The sequence below is a fragment of the Phoxinus phoxinus genome (genome assembly GCF_949152265.1).
Source record: "Phoxinus phoxinus genome assembly, chromosome: 16".
NCBI lineage: Eukaryota > Metazoa > Chordata > Actinopteri > Cypriniformes > Leuciscidae > Phoxinus > Phoxinus phoxinus.
Genome location: NC_136891.1, coordinates 17,220,439 through 17,241,042, shown reverse-complemented (window position 1 = coordinate 17,241,042; position 20,604 = coordinate 17,220,439). Strand labels below are relative to the sequence as shown.

The 20,604-nt window shown below is 41.2% G+C and overlaps 1 protein-coding gene across 1 annotated transcript in view; it reads left to right on the top strand.

Annotated features, from left to right (window-relative positions):
- The first annotated feature begins 544 nt into the window (after nucleotides 1–544).
- The window catches only part of lama4 (laminin, alpha 4), an 81,652-nt gene continuing 61,592 nt past the window's right edge, over nucleotides 545–20,604 (top strand). Inside the window, exon 1 of the mRNA XM_079584142.1 lies at nucleotides 545–992. Within this exon, the coding sequence (XP_079440268.1) occupies nucleotides 897–992 (96 nt within the window). The 5' untranslated portion in view covers nucleotides 545–896. The remainder of the gene's footprint in view (nucleotides 993–20,604) is intronic.

The following is a 20,604-nucleotide window of genomic DNA, read 5'->3' as shown; positions in this document are numbered from 1 at the left end:
AATTGATGACAATTTTTACATTTTTGGGTGAATTAACAAAAATTATAGAACTATAAACATTAAAATCTCAGAGAGAGACTACAAACTGTAATCACAGATTTTACACTTTTGATAAGTGACTACATCAGTGGTTCTCAATTTAATTCTTGGCACACCACTGCTATGAACATTTTACTTATTTCTTATTAACATACTTATTAACACACCTAATTCAGAACATCAGCTCATTAGGAGAGTTTCAGATTAGAGAGACATTCAAAATGTGCAGAGCGGTGAGACTCCAGGAATTGAGAGGAATCCATGAACTAAGGATCACTGGACGAACAACCAAAAGAAACACAAGAGCAGAAAACTGACCCAGTTTTGTGTAAACCTACCTAAAATGTTGTCATGTATGTCATCTGAATGTGTGTGTGTTGGAGGAGATGGCATTTCCAGTAGGTTAGAGAGGTTAAGAGACATCAGGGAGGGGGAGGGCCACAGTCAAGGTCAAAGGGTACGGTGAGCTGACCATTACTTTCTTTCTGCCAATCAGGCAACGTTTATTCACCTTTAGGGTAACAACAGCAGAAGTTACAGTAGAATACATAAAGAGTCCCACTCCCTCAGTTTGAATTATTTAAACAATTTTTTCCTCAGTTGCATGTGATTTCCATTCAAGATCTTGTGAGGGAAAAGTGTGAGTGAAGAAGAGGGGGGCTAGGGGTGTTCGAGGGAGGAAGTCCAGCTTGGCAGGGAAGGGCGTAAGCGAGAGAAGAAGAGAACAGCAGCACAAACTTACGTAGGCTTGAGAAAGGACAAAAAATAGCCTGGGAAGAAGTAGATGTGAGTTGGACTCCACAGCAGGGAACACAACCACACACTGCTGGGCTTTTAGAATAGTTGCAGGGGGAATCATGGCCTCTCTGCTGTTGGGATCTATCTGCGTTTTCTACATCTTGTCAGCACTCACGCATACAGCTTCATCGCAACAGTTTCACACAGTCTACAGGGTAAGTCCTCTCTTTTGAATTAACATCATGTGCTGAAGGTTTCAAAATAAACATAGTATTAAAATGATTCACTTTAGTTTCTTTATTACACGTTGTTTGCAGATGTTGCATTTTATCCAGTGCAGTTTCCTTAATAGTGTTGTATTCTTTTTAGCTTTGTATGTGCTCAAAATTATCAGATACTAAAGACAGCAATCAAAGGAGATTTCCATATGCTCTAATATTTATAATCAAATTCAGCATTCAAATGATTTGAGCAAGGCTATGCTAGTTCTTATTGTATGTCATTGAGTACCTCATTTATGTATTTTTATCGCTCCTGAAGAATTAAAGGGAAAACATCAGAGATAAAGTTGCTGTTTTGAAACAATGTGTAGAATGAAAAGCACTAGGCTATATAAATAAATTTGACTTAAATTAAACATCAAAACTTCAAGAACAACTTTAGAGCAATAGCATTTTACTATGGGCTGTTCTTACTGGAGATTTTGAGAATCATCAATAGTTGTTTATCTGAAGGAAATGTTTGACTTGGCTGTTTGGGTGTGGACTTGTGTTAAATCTAATGCTACATTAAACATCAGGTTCAGTGTTTAATATGCTATGAAAACAAACAGTTAAAATGGTCTAAATGGAGAGAGGGGTTTATGGGTCTTATGCTCTGTAAGTTTGCTCCCACCCCCACCTACCCAACCAGCAGCTGTTGAGAGCCTAGAAGGTCTAATAGTCACTCCCCACCGGAAATGCAACTGAGAGCGAATGGAGGCCATCTGTTGGGGTTGGGAAATACTGCTCTAGTGGGTACCCAAGAGTGTGGGAAAAGTTCCTTACTGGTACATTCCCTGTGGACCAGAACAAATTCAAGTTGTGTTCCAAAGCATAGTAAGCTAGACCATTTTAGAGCTAGAGCCATTATAGACATGTTTCCGATACAAAGGCTGTTTCTCAAAGTAGGCAGCTAAGGGTACATTTACACAACATCAATCTGCTTAAAACTGAGAAGTTTTTCCTTTTTTCCTTCCAAGTTTTCCGTGTACATACGACACCATTGTCAAAACGATCCCCTTTCACACGGATCCGCGAAAACAACTAAAAACTGCCAGGCCATTACATGGCGATGAAACACACGTAATACACATGTGCATGCATCATTGTCTATTTAGAGATTTGCGTTTTTGTTTGTTTATATGGAGACCGTTATCAAAAACTTGAACTTTGAAACCCAAAACGCTGTAGTCGTGTAAACGAACCGCCAAAACGCATTATGGGCCCTATCTTGCACCCAGCGCAATTGACTTTGTACACCGACGCATGTATCATTCCTATTTTGCACCCGCGCACAGCGGACTTTTCCCTCCATAGACGCACGTCGGTAAATTAGGGAATGAATTTGCGCTCGCGGGGGTGGTTCAGCGCAAAGAGGAGACGTGTTCCGGCGCAAAAGTTCGCTGGTGCTATTTTCCAGTTTTAGAAAGCAATTGCGCCACTGACCAGGAAAAAAACAGTCTAAAGACAGTGGCGCGTTGCGCGTTAGTGATATGGTATTTTAAAGGGCGCGTGCTTGGCCTTAATAGCGAGTTAACGTGGATCCACTTTGATTCTCTAATATAAACAGACGCAGCAGTTTTCATTTTTGCAAATCATACATTATTACAAGGAAAAATATTAACACACGAGGGAAATCATTGCTGTGTCCGTGAGGATGTGGAAAAGATCTATCTAGATTTAAAAAAAATAAATAATCTAGATTAGGCTACACATTTACCCAAATTATACTCCTGTTTAACCGTAGCTAATTTGGGTGGGTTTCTCCCATCATCCCCAATGTCAGTTCTCTGTGTCTTACGTCCCTGCGAGAACGTCGGTCTCCTCGGCTGTGAACCGCTTCTGGCGTGCGCTGGCAAATCCGCCGTTATAATAGCAATCCGCCATGGAACAAGCGCGCCTGCTCTTAAAGGGAATGTGAGAGGACGCTCTGATTGGTTTATTTCACGTTACGCCCAAACCACACCTATGAATAATGAAGCTTCAGACCAACCCCTTTTAGATTTGCGCCAGGCGCAAGAGGCATTTATCCCGCCGGGAAAATAGTAACAGCGCACGGATAAGCCCACAAAGTTACTTGCGCTTTGCGCTTTGACACTTGCGTTTCAGATCGTTAAAATAGGGCCCAAAGAGTCGTATGTTTTCAGTTGAAATCGGGGTCGTGTAAACAGACCCTAAGTAACCTTGATCAGTCAAATTCTAAAATAGCAAATGTTCATCATATTCATTCAAACTAATGTTTAATGCAATTTAATTACAGTGATCAACTTTATCTAATATTGGTGGGCTGTGCATGGTATGCTTTAGCTTAGTAACTTGCTAACATTGAAAAAAAAGAAGAAAAAAAGGTGGAAACAGGCAAAAATACAGATGCAGTAACTGGTTTAGAAATAGTTACCAACCTAAACTTTGTTTTGTGAATCTAAACCAGGGATGTTTAACTTCGGTCCTGGAGGGCCACTGTCCTACAGAGTTTAGCTTCAACCCTGACAAAAACTCTTTTCTAGTAATCCTGAAAACATTGATTAGCTTGTTCAGGTGTGTTTAATTAGGGTTGGAGCTAAACTCTGCAGGACAGTGGCCCTCCAGGACTGAAGTTGCCCATCCCTGATCTAGACAATGCACCTGTGATATGCAAACTATGAGGACTTTGGCAATTTAGTTCGAAAATGGAAAATAGGAAATCTGACAGCTGTCATGGAGGCCATGAAGTGCACTGTGAAGATCAGTGTTTGGTAGCAATAGAAGTGTTGTCAGCGTTGGGTTGCAGCAGGGGTGAAATCAACGGCTGTATTTAATTGCAGCAATAATTTGATTAAACAAATTTAAATTGTAACAAAAACTATCAAAAATATGAACCAACATAGGAGGAGACGAGAACGGACAAATACTGAACCAAGGCTATAAATACAGAGGGATGATTAACGTAGCTCAGAACAGGTGTGACTTAAATCAGTAACCAAGGAAAGCACACAGACAGACTAGCAGGCAGGTAAAAAACAAAACTAGAACACAAAGGAAACAGAACATAACCATGATGACAACTGTGACATGATTTGTGTGTGAATTAATGTAACTCAGACTTGGGTCATCACTTTTTAAGGAAGCAAATAATATATGTTTTAGCCGATGAGTATGGAAGCTTTTGTTTCCGCCACTGAATAAAATAATAAAAAAGTAATTTTTACTTTTTCTCAAGTCAGAATTGTCAGGTCAAGTCACCTTTATTTTTATAGCGCTTTTTACAATAGATTGTTTCAAAGCAGCTTTACATTGATAACAGGAAAACAATGCAACAAAGTTTGTTTCAGCTGTACAGCAGATTTAGAATAGTGTCAAAGTCCAGTTTAAGTAAGTTCAGTGATGATTCATTTCTGTTGTAAAAAAGTTATTACCGGTAATGTAGTTCATTTATAAATACAGCCGCTTTGGAGAAAACGGTGATGTCATCGTCCAGCTCAGTTCAGTTTTCATATGGTGTCAATGCAGGCAGATCAATGATATTGTTGAATATTATTTGTGAGATATAAACTCACAATTGCAAGTTATAAAGTCAGAATGGCAAGATATAATCTCATAATTCTGAAAAAAAGTCAAGTCAAGTCACCTTTATTTATATAGCGCTTTTTACAATACAGATTGTATCAAAGCAGCTTCACAGTGATAACATGAAAATAATACAAAAAACAATTTCATCATCGTCCACCTTTAAGGCAGATCTATAATATTGTTGAATATTAAATGTCCCCAACTAAGCAAGCCAGAAGGTAAGCCAACAGCGGCAAGGAACCAAAACTCCATCAGGTGACAGAATAAAAAAAAAAAAAAAAAAAAGGTGATAATGATAATGCTAATTATGAGATAAAAAAAAAAACAATCACCGCTTTGCTTCCATTCTATTTAGTAGGCCTACTCATGCATAGTCTGGACTGCCTTGAACACAGACAAGAAGAGTGAAATGTCGCATCGTTGTTACATTGTACAGTATGAAGTCTTAGAACACTGCTTGGCCAATCAAATTTGAGGACCAAAACTAACAATTACACCCATGTACTATAAATGGACCAAGTATAATTAGAATGCAGTATGCAAACAGTGCTGAAATTCAGTTGTCCTCTGTTTTTATGATCTGGTATGTGTTTCTTACTTGGTGTGTGGTTTCACTGAAGTAAACAGTGTGTGTGTGAGAGAGAAGGAGAGAGAAATGCGTTACAGCCAAGAGGGAAATGGCTGTTGTGAGAGCCTATGTTTTTTTATACATTTACATTTTACCCATTTATTTTCATTTTAAACAATGTAACACATCAAGTTCATATTTTATGAGCTCATGCATTCACTGGGACTGGCAGTGTTTCTGCAATGTTAGAGCTACAGGAATGCATAATCGTGTGTGTTGCTGTGGACCCCTACTATTATAGCTATAGGACTATGACTTCTTTGATTAAGAATAACCATATCCAATATGGTTACAATTATAATAATTAGTTATATTGTAACTTATGCAATAGCCAATCATGACACTGGTAGCCAGTCATGTACCTGATATTTTTGTGTAGCCAGACTTTTGACTGTCCAAATGTCTGGTCCACTGCTGTTTATTCTGGCCAATAATTGCCCACTTAAACAGAAAGTATATCAGTCCGATGTCCATGCATACTGTTCGCATGCAGCCCGGTTTTTGTGTGCAGACATCTGTGGACTGTGTTCATTGTGGAAATTATGTCAGGGAAGTATACTTTTGGCTTAAGTGATTGAGTGTTTTGACTCTGGTTTACATGTATTTAATGTTTAAGTAAATGTTTATACAATACAGATTGCTTCAGAGTAGTTTCACTGTAATAAACAGGAAAGAAACGTTATGATTACAACTACAAAGCAGCTCTGCAGAAGATAATACTGTATATCATTATTCAGTTTAATTCAATTCAATTATTCTGTTCTCCTTCAATAGTTCCAGTGCAATTAACTGAATAGTATTTGTCTTTTTCCCACCCATTGATTTAGTCAAAGTGCGACAGTGGCGAGGAACAAAAACTCCTCAAAGTAGTCGGGAAAAAAACCTTGAGAGAAACCAGGCTCAGTCACGGAGGATTATTGCAGGAGGTTGTTCTCCTTTGGCCGAATACAACGAAAATAAGCTGAGTGATGATTTCAAGCTACAGCACAAGGCTATGTTTTTTAAGGCCGACATTATTATTAGGGCCCAAGCCTTGAAAAGGCGAAGGCCCTATTGTTTTCCAAAGGATTATTAGGGCCCAAGCCTTGAAAAGGCGAAGGCCCTATTGTTTTCCAAAGGATTATTAGGGCCCAAGCCTTGAAAAGGCGAAGGCCCTATTGTTTTCCTTCGGATTATTCTTCTTTATTATTTATTATTAGGGCCCAAGCCTTGAAAAGGCGAAGGCCCTATTGTTTTCCTTCGGATTATTCTTCATTATTATTATATTACTACCTTTTGGGCACTTTTGGGGGCCTTAACGTGCTCAAAAACTCTTGAAACTTTGCACAAATGTCAGAACCCGCGGCCATTAGAGCCGGACTGAAGCTGGTACCCGGGCGTGGCAGGGGGGCTCGACAGCGCCCCCTGGAACGCGGTCCGAAAACTTGGTCCATAAATCAAACACGCTTGCGTGTAATAATATGAAACTCGGTACACTTATAGATCTCATCGGTTCATATATCCTTCGTGCTCTGACTTTTTACCCCAGCCCAACAGGAAGTCGGCTATTTGCCGTAGTTTAAAAAACACATGCAATGGAATTTAAAATACTCCTCCTAGACGATTCAACCAATCACCACGAAACTCGGTGTGCATGAAGTCAAGACATGGAGGATGATAAATTGCGAGGGGATTTTTGATATCTCGAACGGTTTGGCCGTGGCGAGGAAACGAATTTATGGCGAATATTGGAAACAGGAAGTGTGTTATAACATCCTCATACATTAATTGATCTTGATTAAACTTCAGCAGTGTGTTCGTTGTAAGAGGCCGATCGCATGGATGTGACTATTGTGAGTCAAAGTTATAGCGCCACCAACTGGCAGCAGGAAGTGTGTCACTTTCAAAATGCTTTGAATTCACCCTCTTATTTTTACCCGATTTGCTTCAAACTTTATGTGTATAATGTAAACACACGGCAGATGTAGACCTGTGAAAGAATTATTGATATCTTAAATACTGTTGCCATGGCAACGCTTTAAACTTTTATATTCTTTTTGGGTGCATTTGAGGCTCTTAACATGTTTCAAATTGCATGAAACTCAACATGCATATCAGATTTATTAGGTACTAGGCATGTGTGAAGTTTCAGAAACGGGCGTGGTAAGGGGCTCAGTAGCGCCACCTTTAGTCAAAAATGGGGTATTAGTTTTACCTACAGTAACAAAAATCGGTATTTATATTTATCTCCCCGAGCCGGACAACTTTCTAATTTACAGTCATTAGCTCCGACCAACAGGAAGTCAGATATTTTGGTTTGAATGTGATTTGATGGGAATTTTGCCAGTCTCTCTCAGTGTCTGTGTGTGTGAGAGAGGAGGGGGGCTTTATTTTAACCCTTTCTCTGCTGTGTGGGACTTCTCGGGAACTTTTGGGGCCCTTAACGTGCTCGAAAACTCTTGAAACTTTGCACACAGGTCAGAACCTGCGACCATCAGGGCTGGGCTGAAGCTGGTACCCGGGCGTGGCAGGGGAGCTCAACAGCGCCCCCTTGAACGTGGTCCGAAAAACTTGGTCCATATATCAAACACGTTTGCATGTAATAATATGAAACTCGGTACACATATAGATTTAATCGGGCCGAACAACTTTCGTGCTCTAAGTTTTACGCCAGTCCAACAGGAAGTCGGCTATCATGGGCTGTATGAAAATGCATGCCCCTGGAATTTGATATACTCCTCCAAGAAAAATTATCCTATCGCCACCAAACTCGGTCAGCATGAAGTCAAGACATTGAGGACGCTAAATTGCGGACGGATTTTTGATATCTCGAACGGTTTGGCTGTGGCGAGGAAAAGAAGTTATGGCGAGAAAAGAAAAACACAATGTGTTATAACGTCTTCATACATTTATTGATCTTGATGAAACTTCAGCAGTGTGTTTGTTGTAAGAGGGCGATCACATGGATGTGACTATTGTGAGTCAAAGTTATAGCGCCACCAACTGGCAGCAGGAAGTGTGTTACTTTCAAGATACTTTTGACTAAAGTGGGTGGGTTATTTTTACCTACAGTCACAAAACTCGGTCTGTATATTGTGCTTATCGATCCGGACAACTTTCTCATTTACAGTCATAAGCTCCGACCAACAGGAAGTCAGATATTTTGGTTTGAATGTGGTTTTGTCTCTCTCTGACAGAGTTCCCCCTGCCATTCTCTGTGTGTGTGTGTGTGTGTGTGTGTGTGTGTGTGTGTGTGTGTGTGTGTGTGTGTGTGCGTGTGTGTGGGGGGAGGGAGGGAGGGAGGGCACACACACAGACAGCCCCCCCCCCCTTTTCTGTGTGTGTTTGGAGGGGAGCAGAAAGACTCACACTGATGCAAGCTCTAAAGCAGACTTCTTCTCGACAGTCAAAGCGGGGTTACGTTATTGCCCATCGTGCACAGGAACCCGAAAGGCAACGGGGTGGCGGCTTTTTATATATATATATATATATAAATATAAATAAATATAGCTGCAAGCAGCGATGGAGGGCCCAAGCCGGTGGCAGCGCCAGCCCGGTGCCTTTAGTGTAACTAAAGGCACCAGGGTGGCGGTGCCACCGGCTTGGGCCCGTAATCGCTGCTTGCAGCTATATTTTATTATTTATTATTATTATTATATTACTACCTTTTGGGCACTTTTGGGGGCCTTAACGTGCTCAAAAACTCTTGAAACTTTGCACAAATGTCAGAACCCGCGGCCATTAGAGCCGGACTGAAGCTGGTACCTGGGCGTGGCAGGAGGGCTCGACAGCGCCCCCTGGAACGCGGTCCGAAAACTTGGTCCATAAATCAAACACGCTTGCGTGGAATAATATGAAACTCGGTACACTTATAGATCTCATCGGTTCATATATCCTTCGTGCTCTGACTTTTTACCCCAGCCCAACAGGAAGTCGGCTATTTGGCGTAGTTTAAAAAACACATGCAATGGAATTTAAAATACTCCTCCTAGACGATTCAACCAATCACCACGAAACTCGGTGTGCATGAAGTCAAGACATGGAGGATGAAAAATTGCCAGGGGATTTTTGATATCTCGAACGGTTTGGCCGTGGCGAGGAAACGAATTTATGGCGAATATTGGAAACAGGAAGTGTGTTATAACATCCTCATACATTAACTGATCTTGATGAAACTTCAGCAGTGTGTTCGCTGTAAGAGGCCGATCACATGGATGTGACTATTGTGAGTCAAAGTTATAGCGCCACCAACTGGCAGCAGGAAGTGTGTCACTTTCAAAATGCTTTGAATTCACCCTCTTATTTTTACCCGATTTGCTTCAAACTTTATGTGTATAATGTAAACACACGGCAGATGTAGACCTGTGAAAGAATTATTGATATCTTAAATACTGTTGCCATGGCAACACTTTAAACTTTTATATTCTTTTTGGGTGCATTTGAGGCTCTTAACATGCTTCAAATTGCATGAAACTCAACATGCATATCAGATTTATTAGGTACTAGGCATGTGTGAAGTTTCAGAAACGGGCGCGGTGGAGGGGCTCAGTAGCGCCACCTTTAGTCAAAAATGGGGTATTAGTTTTACCTACAGTAACAAAAATCGGTATTTATATTTATCTCCCCGAGCCGGACAACTTTCTAATTTACAGTCATTAGCTCCGACCAACAGGAAGTCAGATATTTTGGTTTGAATGTGATTTGATGGGAATTTTGCCAGTCTCTCTCAGTGTCTGTGTGTGTGAGAGAGGAGGGGGGCTTTATTTTAACCCTTTCTCTGCTGTGTGGGACTTCTCGGGCACTTTTGGGGCCCTTAACGTGCTCGAAAACTCTTGAAACTTTGCACACAGGTCAGAACCTGCGGCCATCAGGGCGGGGCTGAAGCTGGTACCCGGGCGTGGCAGGGGAGCTCAACAGCGCCCCCTTGAACGTGGTCCGAAAAACTTGGTCCATATATCAAACACGTTTGCATGTAATAATATGAAACTCGGTACACATATAGATTTAATCGGGCCGAACAACTTTCGTGCTCTAAGTTTTACACCAGTCCAACAGGAAGTCGGCTATTATGGGCTGTATGAAAATGCATGCCCCTGGAATTTGATATACTCCTCCAAGAAAAATGATCCTATCGCCACCAAACTCGGTCAGCATGAAGTCAAGACATTGAGGACGCTAAATTGCGGACGGATTTTTGATATCTCGAACGGTTTGGCCGTGGCGAGGAAATGAAGTTATGGCGAGAAAAGAAAAACACAATGTGTTATAACGTCTTCATACATTAATTGATCTGGATGAAACTTCAGCAGTGTGTTTGTTGTAAGAGGGCGATCACATGGATGTGACTATTGTGAGTCAAAGTTATAGCGCCACCAACTGGCAGCAGGAAGTGTGTTACTTTCAAGATACTTTTGACTAAAGTGGGTGGGTTATTTTTACCTACAGTCACAAAACTCGGTCTGTATATTGTGCTTATCGATCCGGACAACTTTCTCATTTACAGTCATTAGCTCCGACCAACAGGAAGTCAGATATTTTGGTTTGAATGTGGTTTTGTCTCTCTCTGACAGAGTTCCCCCTGCCATTCTCTCTGTGTGTGTGTGTGTGTGTGTGTGTGGAGTGGGGGGGAGGGGAGGGAGAGAGGGCACACACACAGACAGCCCCCCCCCCCCTTTTCTGTGTGTGTTTGGAGGGAAGCAGAAAGACTCTCACTGATACAAGCTCTAAAGCAGACTTCTTCTCGACAGTCAAAGCGGGGTTACGTTATTGCCCGTCGTGCACAGGAACCCGAAAGGCAACGGGGTGGCGGCTTTTTATATATATATATATATATATATATATATATATATATATATATATATATATATATATATATATATATATATATAAATAAATATAGCTGCAAGCAGCGATGGAGGGCCCAAGCCGGTGGCACCGCCACCTCGGTGCCTTTAGTGAAACTAAAGGCACCAGGGTGGCGGTGCCACCGGCTTGGGCCCGTAATCGCTGCTTGCAGCTATATTTATTTATATATATATATATATATATATATATATTTATTATTATTGTTCTTCAAGGGTTTGGGGGCTTTTGGGGCCCTTAACATACTCAAAAACTCTTGAAACTTTGCACACTGGTCAGAACCCGCGGCCATTAGAGCCATACTGAAGATGGTACCCGGGCGTGGCAGGGGGGCTCGACAGCGCCCCCTGGAACGGGGTCCGAAAACTTGGTCCATAAATCAAACACGCTTGCATGAAATAATATGAAACTCGGTACACTTATAGATCTCATCGGTTCATATATCCTTCGTGCTCTGACTTTTTACCCCAGCCCAACAGGAAGTCGGCTATTTGGCGTAGTTTAAAAAACACATGCAATGGAATTTAAAATACTCCTCCTAGAAAATTCAACCAATCACCACGAAACTCGGTGTGCATGAAGTCAAGACATGGAGGATGAAAAGTTGCGAGGGGATTTTTGATATCTCGAACGGTTTGGCCGTGGCGAGGAAACGAATTTATGGCGAATATTGGAAACAGGAAGTGTGTTATAACATCCTCATACATTAATTGATCTTGATGAAACTTCAGCAGTGTGTTCGCTGTAAGAGGCCGATCACATGGATGTGACTATTGTGAGTCAAAGTTATTGCGCCACCAACTGGCAGCAGGAAGTGTGTCACTTTCAAAATGCTTTGAATTCACCCTCTTATTTTTACCCGATTTGCTTCAAACTTCATCTGTATAATGTAAACACACGACAGATGTAGACCTGCGAAAGGATTATTGATATCTTTAATACTGTCGCCATGGCAACGCTTTAAACTTGTATATTCTTTTTGGATGCATTTATAACATGCTTCAAATTGCATGAAACTCAACATGCATATCACATTTATAGCCTAGTACACTTGTGCGAAGTTTCAGAAACGGGCGTGGTAAGGGGCTCAGTAGCGCCACCTTTAGTCAAAAACGGGGTATTAGTTTTACCTACAGTAACCAAACTCGGTACGTATATTCTTCTCTTCAATCCGGACAACTTTCTAATTTACACTCATTAGCTCCGACCAACAGGAAGTCAGATATTTTTGTTTGAATGTGGACTTGTGGAGGATTTTCTCCCCCCCTCCCTCTGTTAGTGTGTTTGGGGTGTGAGGGATTTGTTAAAATGATAGAGCCAATAAGTGGTATTATACTGCCCCCTGCTGTCTCTTCATCATACTACTCCCTAATATTGTTATATAATTCATATTTAGACTTTATAAAATCAGTATTTTAACATTTACAATGACATTTGATCAAAATTCATCTATTGTTGTATTACTATTGACAATTGTGTCACACTGAGAAATGGGAAGCCTGAAAGCGAAAGTATAACGGTGGCCACGCCCCCCAAGTACAAATTCACTCATAACTCGAAAACGGAAAGTCGTTGCGCGCTCAAATTTTGATGGTAAGGTCCTCTCCAGGCTCTTGATCGAAATATATTGTCGCGGAGCTCGGGAACGCCCCCCCCGGCGATCGCAAAATCACGAGACCTCCGACCTTTGATTGGCTGTAACTCCCGAACCAGACCACCCCGATCCTTGTGGAATAGCTTGTTGGAAAGGGCCTGTCCTTACCTAGCTTCGATTCGATTTTGGTGCGATTTGGCCTGGGCATTCCCGAGATATAAGCCAAAAAATGTTTGCATTTGAACGGGAATAACTCCCGGCCCCAATCGCCCACCAACACTGGGATGGTCTCATTACACAGGGCACCTCGAGCACTATCTAAGCTCCGAGTTTCAGATTTTTTCGCTCTCTCGTTCCCAAAATATATGTGAGAAACCAAATTTCCATTCATTCATTCACTTCAACTGTAAGATGGAGGCTGTAATAACACTGTCGTCCACTAGAGAGAGCAGCAGGATTATATTTGTAATCTTTTATCAGCTTTCAGCATTGGCTAACAAACAAATGCTTAAAGCTATATATTTGTTATTATGATGGACGTGTAATGTGTGTAAGCATGCATAATGGAGTTAACATGCAAAAACTGGTTTGCTTTGGTGCAAAATACTGGTAAACATCAAGACTTGTAAAATGAAAGTGAGTCAATAAGTGGTCTTCTACTGCCCTCTGCTGGACATTCTACTTATTAATAGTCTTTTCACATGTGCTTTTGCATTCATTTATTTAGACACTAAAAAAATCCCTTATATAACAATTACTATTATAACACAATCATATTTTGTCAGTTTATCACTTCATTTGTTCTGATGCTTCACATAATTACTAGCAACGTGGTAAATCATGGTTATTAGAGCTAGAAACATGGAAAATCATAATAAATAAGGATAAATCATGCTATAATCCTGGTAAATCATTCTAGAATGTGGTAAATCAAGGTAAATCATGCTAGAATAGGATGCTAAATTGCGGTCGGATTTTTGATATCTCGAACCTTTTGGCCGTGGCGAGGAAACTAATTTATGAAATGATGAATTTACACCGGTACTTAAGAAAAGCTGGTACAGTTACCATTTAATTTTTTTAGTACCGAAATGGTACCGAAGTACCGGGTCTTTTGACAACACTAATATATATCTATATATATATATATAAAAAAAATTCTTATATGTGCCCTCGATGCGCACTTTTGCAAAACCCACACTGATGCAAGCTCTAAAGCACACTTCTTCTCGACAGTCAAAGCAGAGTTACGTTATTGCCCGTTGTGCACAGGAAATCTAAGGCACCGGGGTGGCGGTTTATATATATATATATATATATATATATATATATATATATATATATATATATATATATATAAATAAATATAGCCGCAAGCAGCGATGGAGGGCCCAAGCCGGTGGCACCGCCACCCTGGTGCCTTTAGTGCAACTAAAGGCACCGGGGTGGCGGTGCCACAGGCTTGGGCCCGTAATCGCTGCTTGCGGCTATATTTATTTATATATATATATATATATATATATATATTTAGGGCCCAAGCCCTGAAAGGGCGCAGAGCCCTATTGTTCTTCTAAGGGTTTTTTGTTATTCTTCTTCTTCTTCTTCTTCTTCTTCTTCTTCTTTATAATAAATTTTTTTTCAAGGTTTTTGCCACTTTTGGGGGCCTTAACGTGCTCAAAAACTCTTGAAACTTTGCACACTGGTCAGAATCCACGGCCATTAGAGCCGGACTGAAGCTGGTACCCGGGCGTGGCAGGGGGGCTCGACAGCGCCCCCTGGAACGGGGTCCGAAAACTTGGTCCATAAATCAAACACGCTTGCATGAAATAATATGAAACTCGGTACACTTATAGATCTCATCGGTTCATATATCCTTCATGCTCTGACTTTTTACCCCAGCCCAACAGGAAGTCGGCTATTTGGGGTAGTTTAAAAAACACATGCAATGGAATTTAAAATACTCCTCCTAGACGATTCAAACAATCACCACGAAACTCGGTGTGCATGAAGTCAAGACATTGAGGATGAAAAGTTGCGAGGGGATTTTTGATATCTCGAACGGTTTGGCCGTGGTGAGGAAACGAATTTATGGCGAATATTGGAAACAGGAAGTGTGTTATAACTTCTGCATACATTAACTGATCTTGATGAAACTTCAGCAGTGTGTTCGCTGTAAGAGGCCGATCACATGGATGTGACTATTGTGAGTCAAAGTTATAGCGCCACCAACTGGCAGCAGGAAGTGTGTCACTTTCGAAATGCTTTGAAATCACCCTCTTATTTTTACCCGATTTGCTTCAAACGTCATCTGTATAATGTAAACACACGACAGATGTAGACCTGTGAAAGGATAATTGATATCTTTAATACTGTCGCCATGGCAACGCTTTAAACTTTTATATTCTTTTTGGATGCATTTGAGGCTCTTAACATGCTTCAAATTGCATGAAACTCAACATGCATTTGACATTTATTGTGTAATAGACATGTGCGAAGTTTCAGAAACGGGCGTGGTAAGGGGCTCAGTAGCGCCACCTTTAGTCAAAAATGGGGTATTAGTTTTACCTACAGTAACCAAACTCGGTACGTATATTCTTCTCTTCGATCCGGACAACTTTCTAATTTACAGTCATTAGCTCCGACCAACAGGAAGTCAGATATTTTGGTTTGAATGTGTACTGTTTGGAGCATTTTCCCTCTGCCCCTCTGTGTGTGTGTGTGTGTGTGAGGAGGGGGGCTAGTTTAGTTTAACCCTTTCTCTGCTGTGTGCAAAATTTCTGCCACTTTTGAGGGCCTTAACATGCTCGAAAACTCTCGAAATTTTGCACACAGGTCAGAACCCGCGGCCATCAGGGCCAGGCTGAAGCTGGTACCCGGGCATGGCAGGGGGGCTCGACAGCGCCCCCTGGAATGGGATTCGAACACTTGTCCGTATATCAAACACGCTTGCATGAATTAATATAAAACTCGGTACACATATAGATCTCATCGGGCCGAACAACTTTCCCTGGGTCAAGTTTTACGCCAGCCCAACAGGAAGTCGGCTATTACGGGTTGATTGGAGAACGCTGAGACATTCTGCATTTTTACATTTTCAAAAATATATAATTTAGTATGTTTATTAACCCATTCCCCTCATGGGGACCGCTGGCTGGTCCCCACAATGGAGGTGAATCTCAGGTTTTACTATCCTTGTGGGGACATTCGGTTCCCACAATGCATAATAAACCAAGCCACACACACACACACACACACACAGCATTCCAGCATTGCAATCTTGACATCGCAGAATGTTCATTATAGCCTTAATAAAATATAATAATAAAATAGTCAACCTTACATATAAAAATTACACTGCTCTGTTTAAATAGTCATTTGTACAGTTTGTGCTGTTCATAATAATTTTTTTTAATTTTTCTATATTGGAACGTGAGTGTACAAAGTACAAAGCCTATAAAAAGAATAGTTTAGCATCCAAAAATGTTAATAATATATATATTATTATTATATATATAATAATATATATGTAAAAAATAGGGGGGAAAAAAGAATTTACATAATATATATATATATATAATTAAAGCTGCAAGCAGCGATGGAGGGCCCAAGCCGGTGGCACCGCCACCCGGTGCCTTTAGTTCCACTAAAGGCACCAGGGTGGCGGTGCCACCGGCTTGGGCCCGCAATCGCTGCTTGCAGCTTTAATTAGGGCCCGAGCACCGATGGTGCGAGGACACTATTGGAATTGCTCTGTTTATTATTATTATTATTATTATTATTATTATTATTATTATTTTCCGCATTTGATCGCATTTTTGAGGGCCTAAACATGCACGAAAACTCACGAAAATTTGCACACGCGTCAGAACTGGCGAAAATTGACATCTGATATGCGTTTCAGAATTGGGCGGGGTAAAATGGCTCGATAGCGCCACCTATAAAGGTTCAACGGAGTGCGCCTCCCGCTACGTTTCACGTACGTGTACGAAATTCGGTACATACATGTAATGACCCAATACCTACAAAAAAGTCTCTTGGAGCATAGCCTTAAACACAACAGGAAGTCAGCCATTTTGAACTTCCTCTCTGATTTTTGTGCAGTTTTTGGCATTTTCAGGCCTCGTACTTTAACGAACTCCTCCTACAGTTTTAATCTGATCATCTTCAAATTTGGTGAGTGTAATCTTAAGGCCTTTGCGACGTTAAATTGCGAAGATCTAGAGTTTTCGTCGAAGGGCGTGTCCTCGGCGGCCTGACAAATTTTGATGTTTCGCCATGAAACAGGAAGTTGCTGTAACTAAGGCAAACAATGTCCAATCTGCCCCAAACTTCACACGTTTGATAAGCGTTCTGTCCTGAACACATGACCATGCTCAAATTCAGTTACAGTCATAGCGCCACCTGCTGGCAACAGGAAGTGACATGTTTAACACCGTTTTGGACTCCTAATTAACATATACAAAATTGCCAGCAAGTGCTAAACATGTTAACACCATACTAGAAACATGCTAAAACATGCTAGCAAACATTAGCTAAGTGCTAAAGCATGCTATTACTGCAATTAAATAGGAATTTGCTGTAACTCAGGCATTGAATGCCCAATCTGCCCCAAACTTCACACGTTTGATAAGAGTTCTGTCCTGAACACATTTACATGAGAATATTCAGTTATAGTAATAGCGCCACCTATTGGCAACAGGAAGTGACATGTTTAACACTGTGATGCTGTACTAGCAATATATTAAATAAACCATTGAGTTATAAACATGTTAGAAACATGTTAAAACATGCTAGCAATTCTTAGCTAAGTGCTAAAGCATGCTAATGCAATGAAACAGGAAGTTGTTGTTACTCAAGTAGGCAATGTCCAATCTGCCCCAAACTTCACAGGTTTGATAAGAGTCCTGCCCTGAACACATCTACATGAGAATAATCAGTTAGAGTAATAGCGCCACCTGCTGGCAACAGGAAGTGTCATGTTTAACACCATTTTGGACTCCTAATAACATATAAAAAATTGCCAGCAAGTGCTGAACATGTTAACAACACACGGGAACCATGCTAAAACATGCTAACAAACATTAGCTAAGTGCTAAAGCATGCTATTCCTGCAATTAAATAGGAATTTGCTGTCAGGCATTGAATGTTCAATTTGCCCCAATTTCACACGTTTGATAAGAGTTCTGCCCTGAACACATCTACATGACACTTTTCAGTTATAGTAATAGCGCCACCTACTGGCAACAGGAAGTGACATGGTTAACACTGTGATGCAGTACTAGCAACATATTAAATATGCCATTGAGTTATATACATGTTAGAAACATGTTAAAACATGCTAGCAATTCTTAGCTAAGTGCTAAAGCATGCTAATGCAATGAAACGGGAAGTTATTGTTACTGAAGAAGACAATGTCCAATCTGCCCCAAACTTCACATGTTTGATAAGAGTCCTGCCCTGAACACATCTACATGACAATTTTAAGTTAAAGTAATAGCGCCACCTACTGTCGACAGGAAGTGACACGTTTTAAACTGTGATGCATTGCTAGCGACATATTTAATATGCCATTGAGTTCTAAACATGCTAGAAACATGCTAAAACATGCTAGCAACACTTATCTGAGTGATAACGCATGCTATTATACCCATGATAAAGGACATTTTTGTAACTGACTTTGACATACTACTCCTATTTTTACCTACTTAAATGCACATTGCCCACCGTGCTCTGTCTTCCTAAAGCCACCGGGTGGCGGTGGCACGGGTGCGAGGGCCCTTTCATCGCTGCTTGCAGCTTTAATTCTTCTTCTTCTTCTTTATAATAAATGTTTTTTCAAGGTTTTTGCCACTTTTGGGGGCCTTAACGTGCTCAAAAACTCTTGAAACTTTGCACACTGGTCAGAACCCGCGGCCATTAGAGCCAGACTGAAGCTGGTACCCGGGCGTGGCAGGGGGGCTCGACAGCGCCCCCTGGAACGGGGTCCGAAAACTTGGTCCATAAATCAAACACGCTTGCATGAAATAATATGAAACTCGGTACACTTATAGATCTCATCGGTTCATATATCCTTCATGCTCTGACTTTTTACCCCAGCCCAACAGGAAGTCGGCTATTTGGCGTAGTTTAAAAAACACATGCAATGGAATTTAAAATACTCCTCCTAGACGATTCAAACAATCACCACGAAACTCGGTGTGCATGAAGTCAAGACATTGAGGATGAAAAGTTGCGAGGGGATTTTTGATATCTCGAACGGTTTGGCCGTGGTGAGGAAACGAATTTATGGCGAATATTGGAAACAGGAAGTGTGTTATAACATCCTCATACATTAACTGATCTTGATGAAACTTCAGCAGTGTGTTCGCTGTAAGAGGCCGATCACATGGATGTGACTATTGTGAGTCAACGTTATAGCGCCACCAACTGGCAGAAGGAAGTGTGTCACTTTCAAAATGCTTTGAAATCACCCTCTTATTTTTACCCGATTTGCTTCAAACTTCATCTGTATAATGTAAACACACGACAGATGTAGACCTGTGAAAGGATTATTGATATCTTTAATACTGTCGCCATGGCAACGCTTTAAACTTTTATATTCTTTTTGGATGCATTTGAGGCTCTTAACATGCTTCAAATTGCATGAAACTCAACATGCATTTGACATTTATTGTCTAATAGACATGTGCGAAGTTTCAGAAACGGGCGTGGTAAGGGGCTCAGTAGCGCCACCTTTAGTCAAAAATGGGGTATTAGTTTTACCTACAGTAACCAAACTCGGTACGTATATTCTTCTCTTCGATCCGGACAACTTTCTAATTTACAGTCATTAGCTCCGACCAACAGGAAGTCAGATATTTTGGTTTGAATGTGTACTGTTTGGAGCATTTTCCCTCTGCCCCTCTGCGTCTCTGTGTGTGTGTGTGTGAGAGAGGAGGGGGGCTAGTTTAGTTTAACCCTTTCTCTGCTGTGTGCAAAATCTCTGGCACTTTTGAGGGCCTTAACATGCTCGAAAACTCTTGAAATTTTGCACACAGGTCAGAACCCATCAGGGCCGGGCTGAAGCTGGTACCCGGGCGTGGCAGGGGGGCTCGACAGCGCCCCCTGGAATGGGATTCGAACACTTGTCCGTATATCAAACACGCTTGCATGAATTAATATGAAACTCGGTACACATATAGATTTAATCGGGCCGAACAACTTTCCCTGGGTCAAGTTTTACGCCAGCCCAACAGGAAGTCGGCTATTACGGGTTGATTGGAGAACGCTTGCTCTCGCATTTGAAACACTTCTCCTAGAGATTTCATCCGATGACCACGAAACTCGGTCAGCATGAAGTCAAGACATGGAAGATGATAAATTGCCAGGGGATTTTTGATATCTCGAACGGTTTGGCCGTGGCGAGGAAACAAATTTATGATTAAAAAAGGATGCATAAAGTGTGTTATAACTTAGTTATAGTTTAACCTACAGTAACCAAACTCGGTACGTATATTCTTCTCTTCGATCCGGACAACTTTCTAATTTACAGTCATTAGCTCCGACCAACAGGAAGTCAGATATTGTGGTTTGAATGTGTATTTTCTCTCTCTCTGTCTCTCTGCCATTCTCTGTGTGTGTGTGTGTCTGTCTGTGTGGGGAGGGGAGGGGAGGTGAGGGGAGGGGAGGGGGGATGTGTGTGTGTGTGTGTGATTTTGGTTGGGTGACAGTTGTAGGTTACAGTTTGACAAGAGTTTATAGTTTAACAAAAGCACAATGTTGTGTTCTGTATGAACAAAATGACGGAGTATGTTTTTATGTCTCCATTGTTCGATCGAGCCTCTCTCACACACACACACACACAAACACAAACACAAACACACACACACACACACACACACACACACACACACACACACACACACACACACACACACACACACACACACACACACACACACACACACACACACACA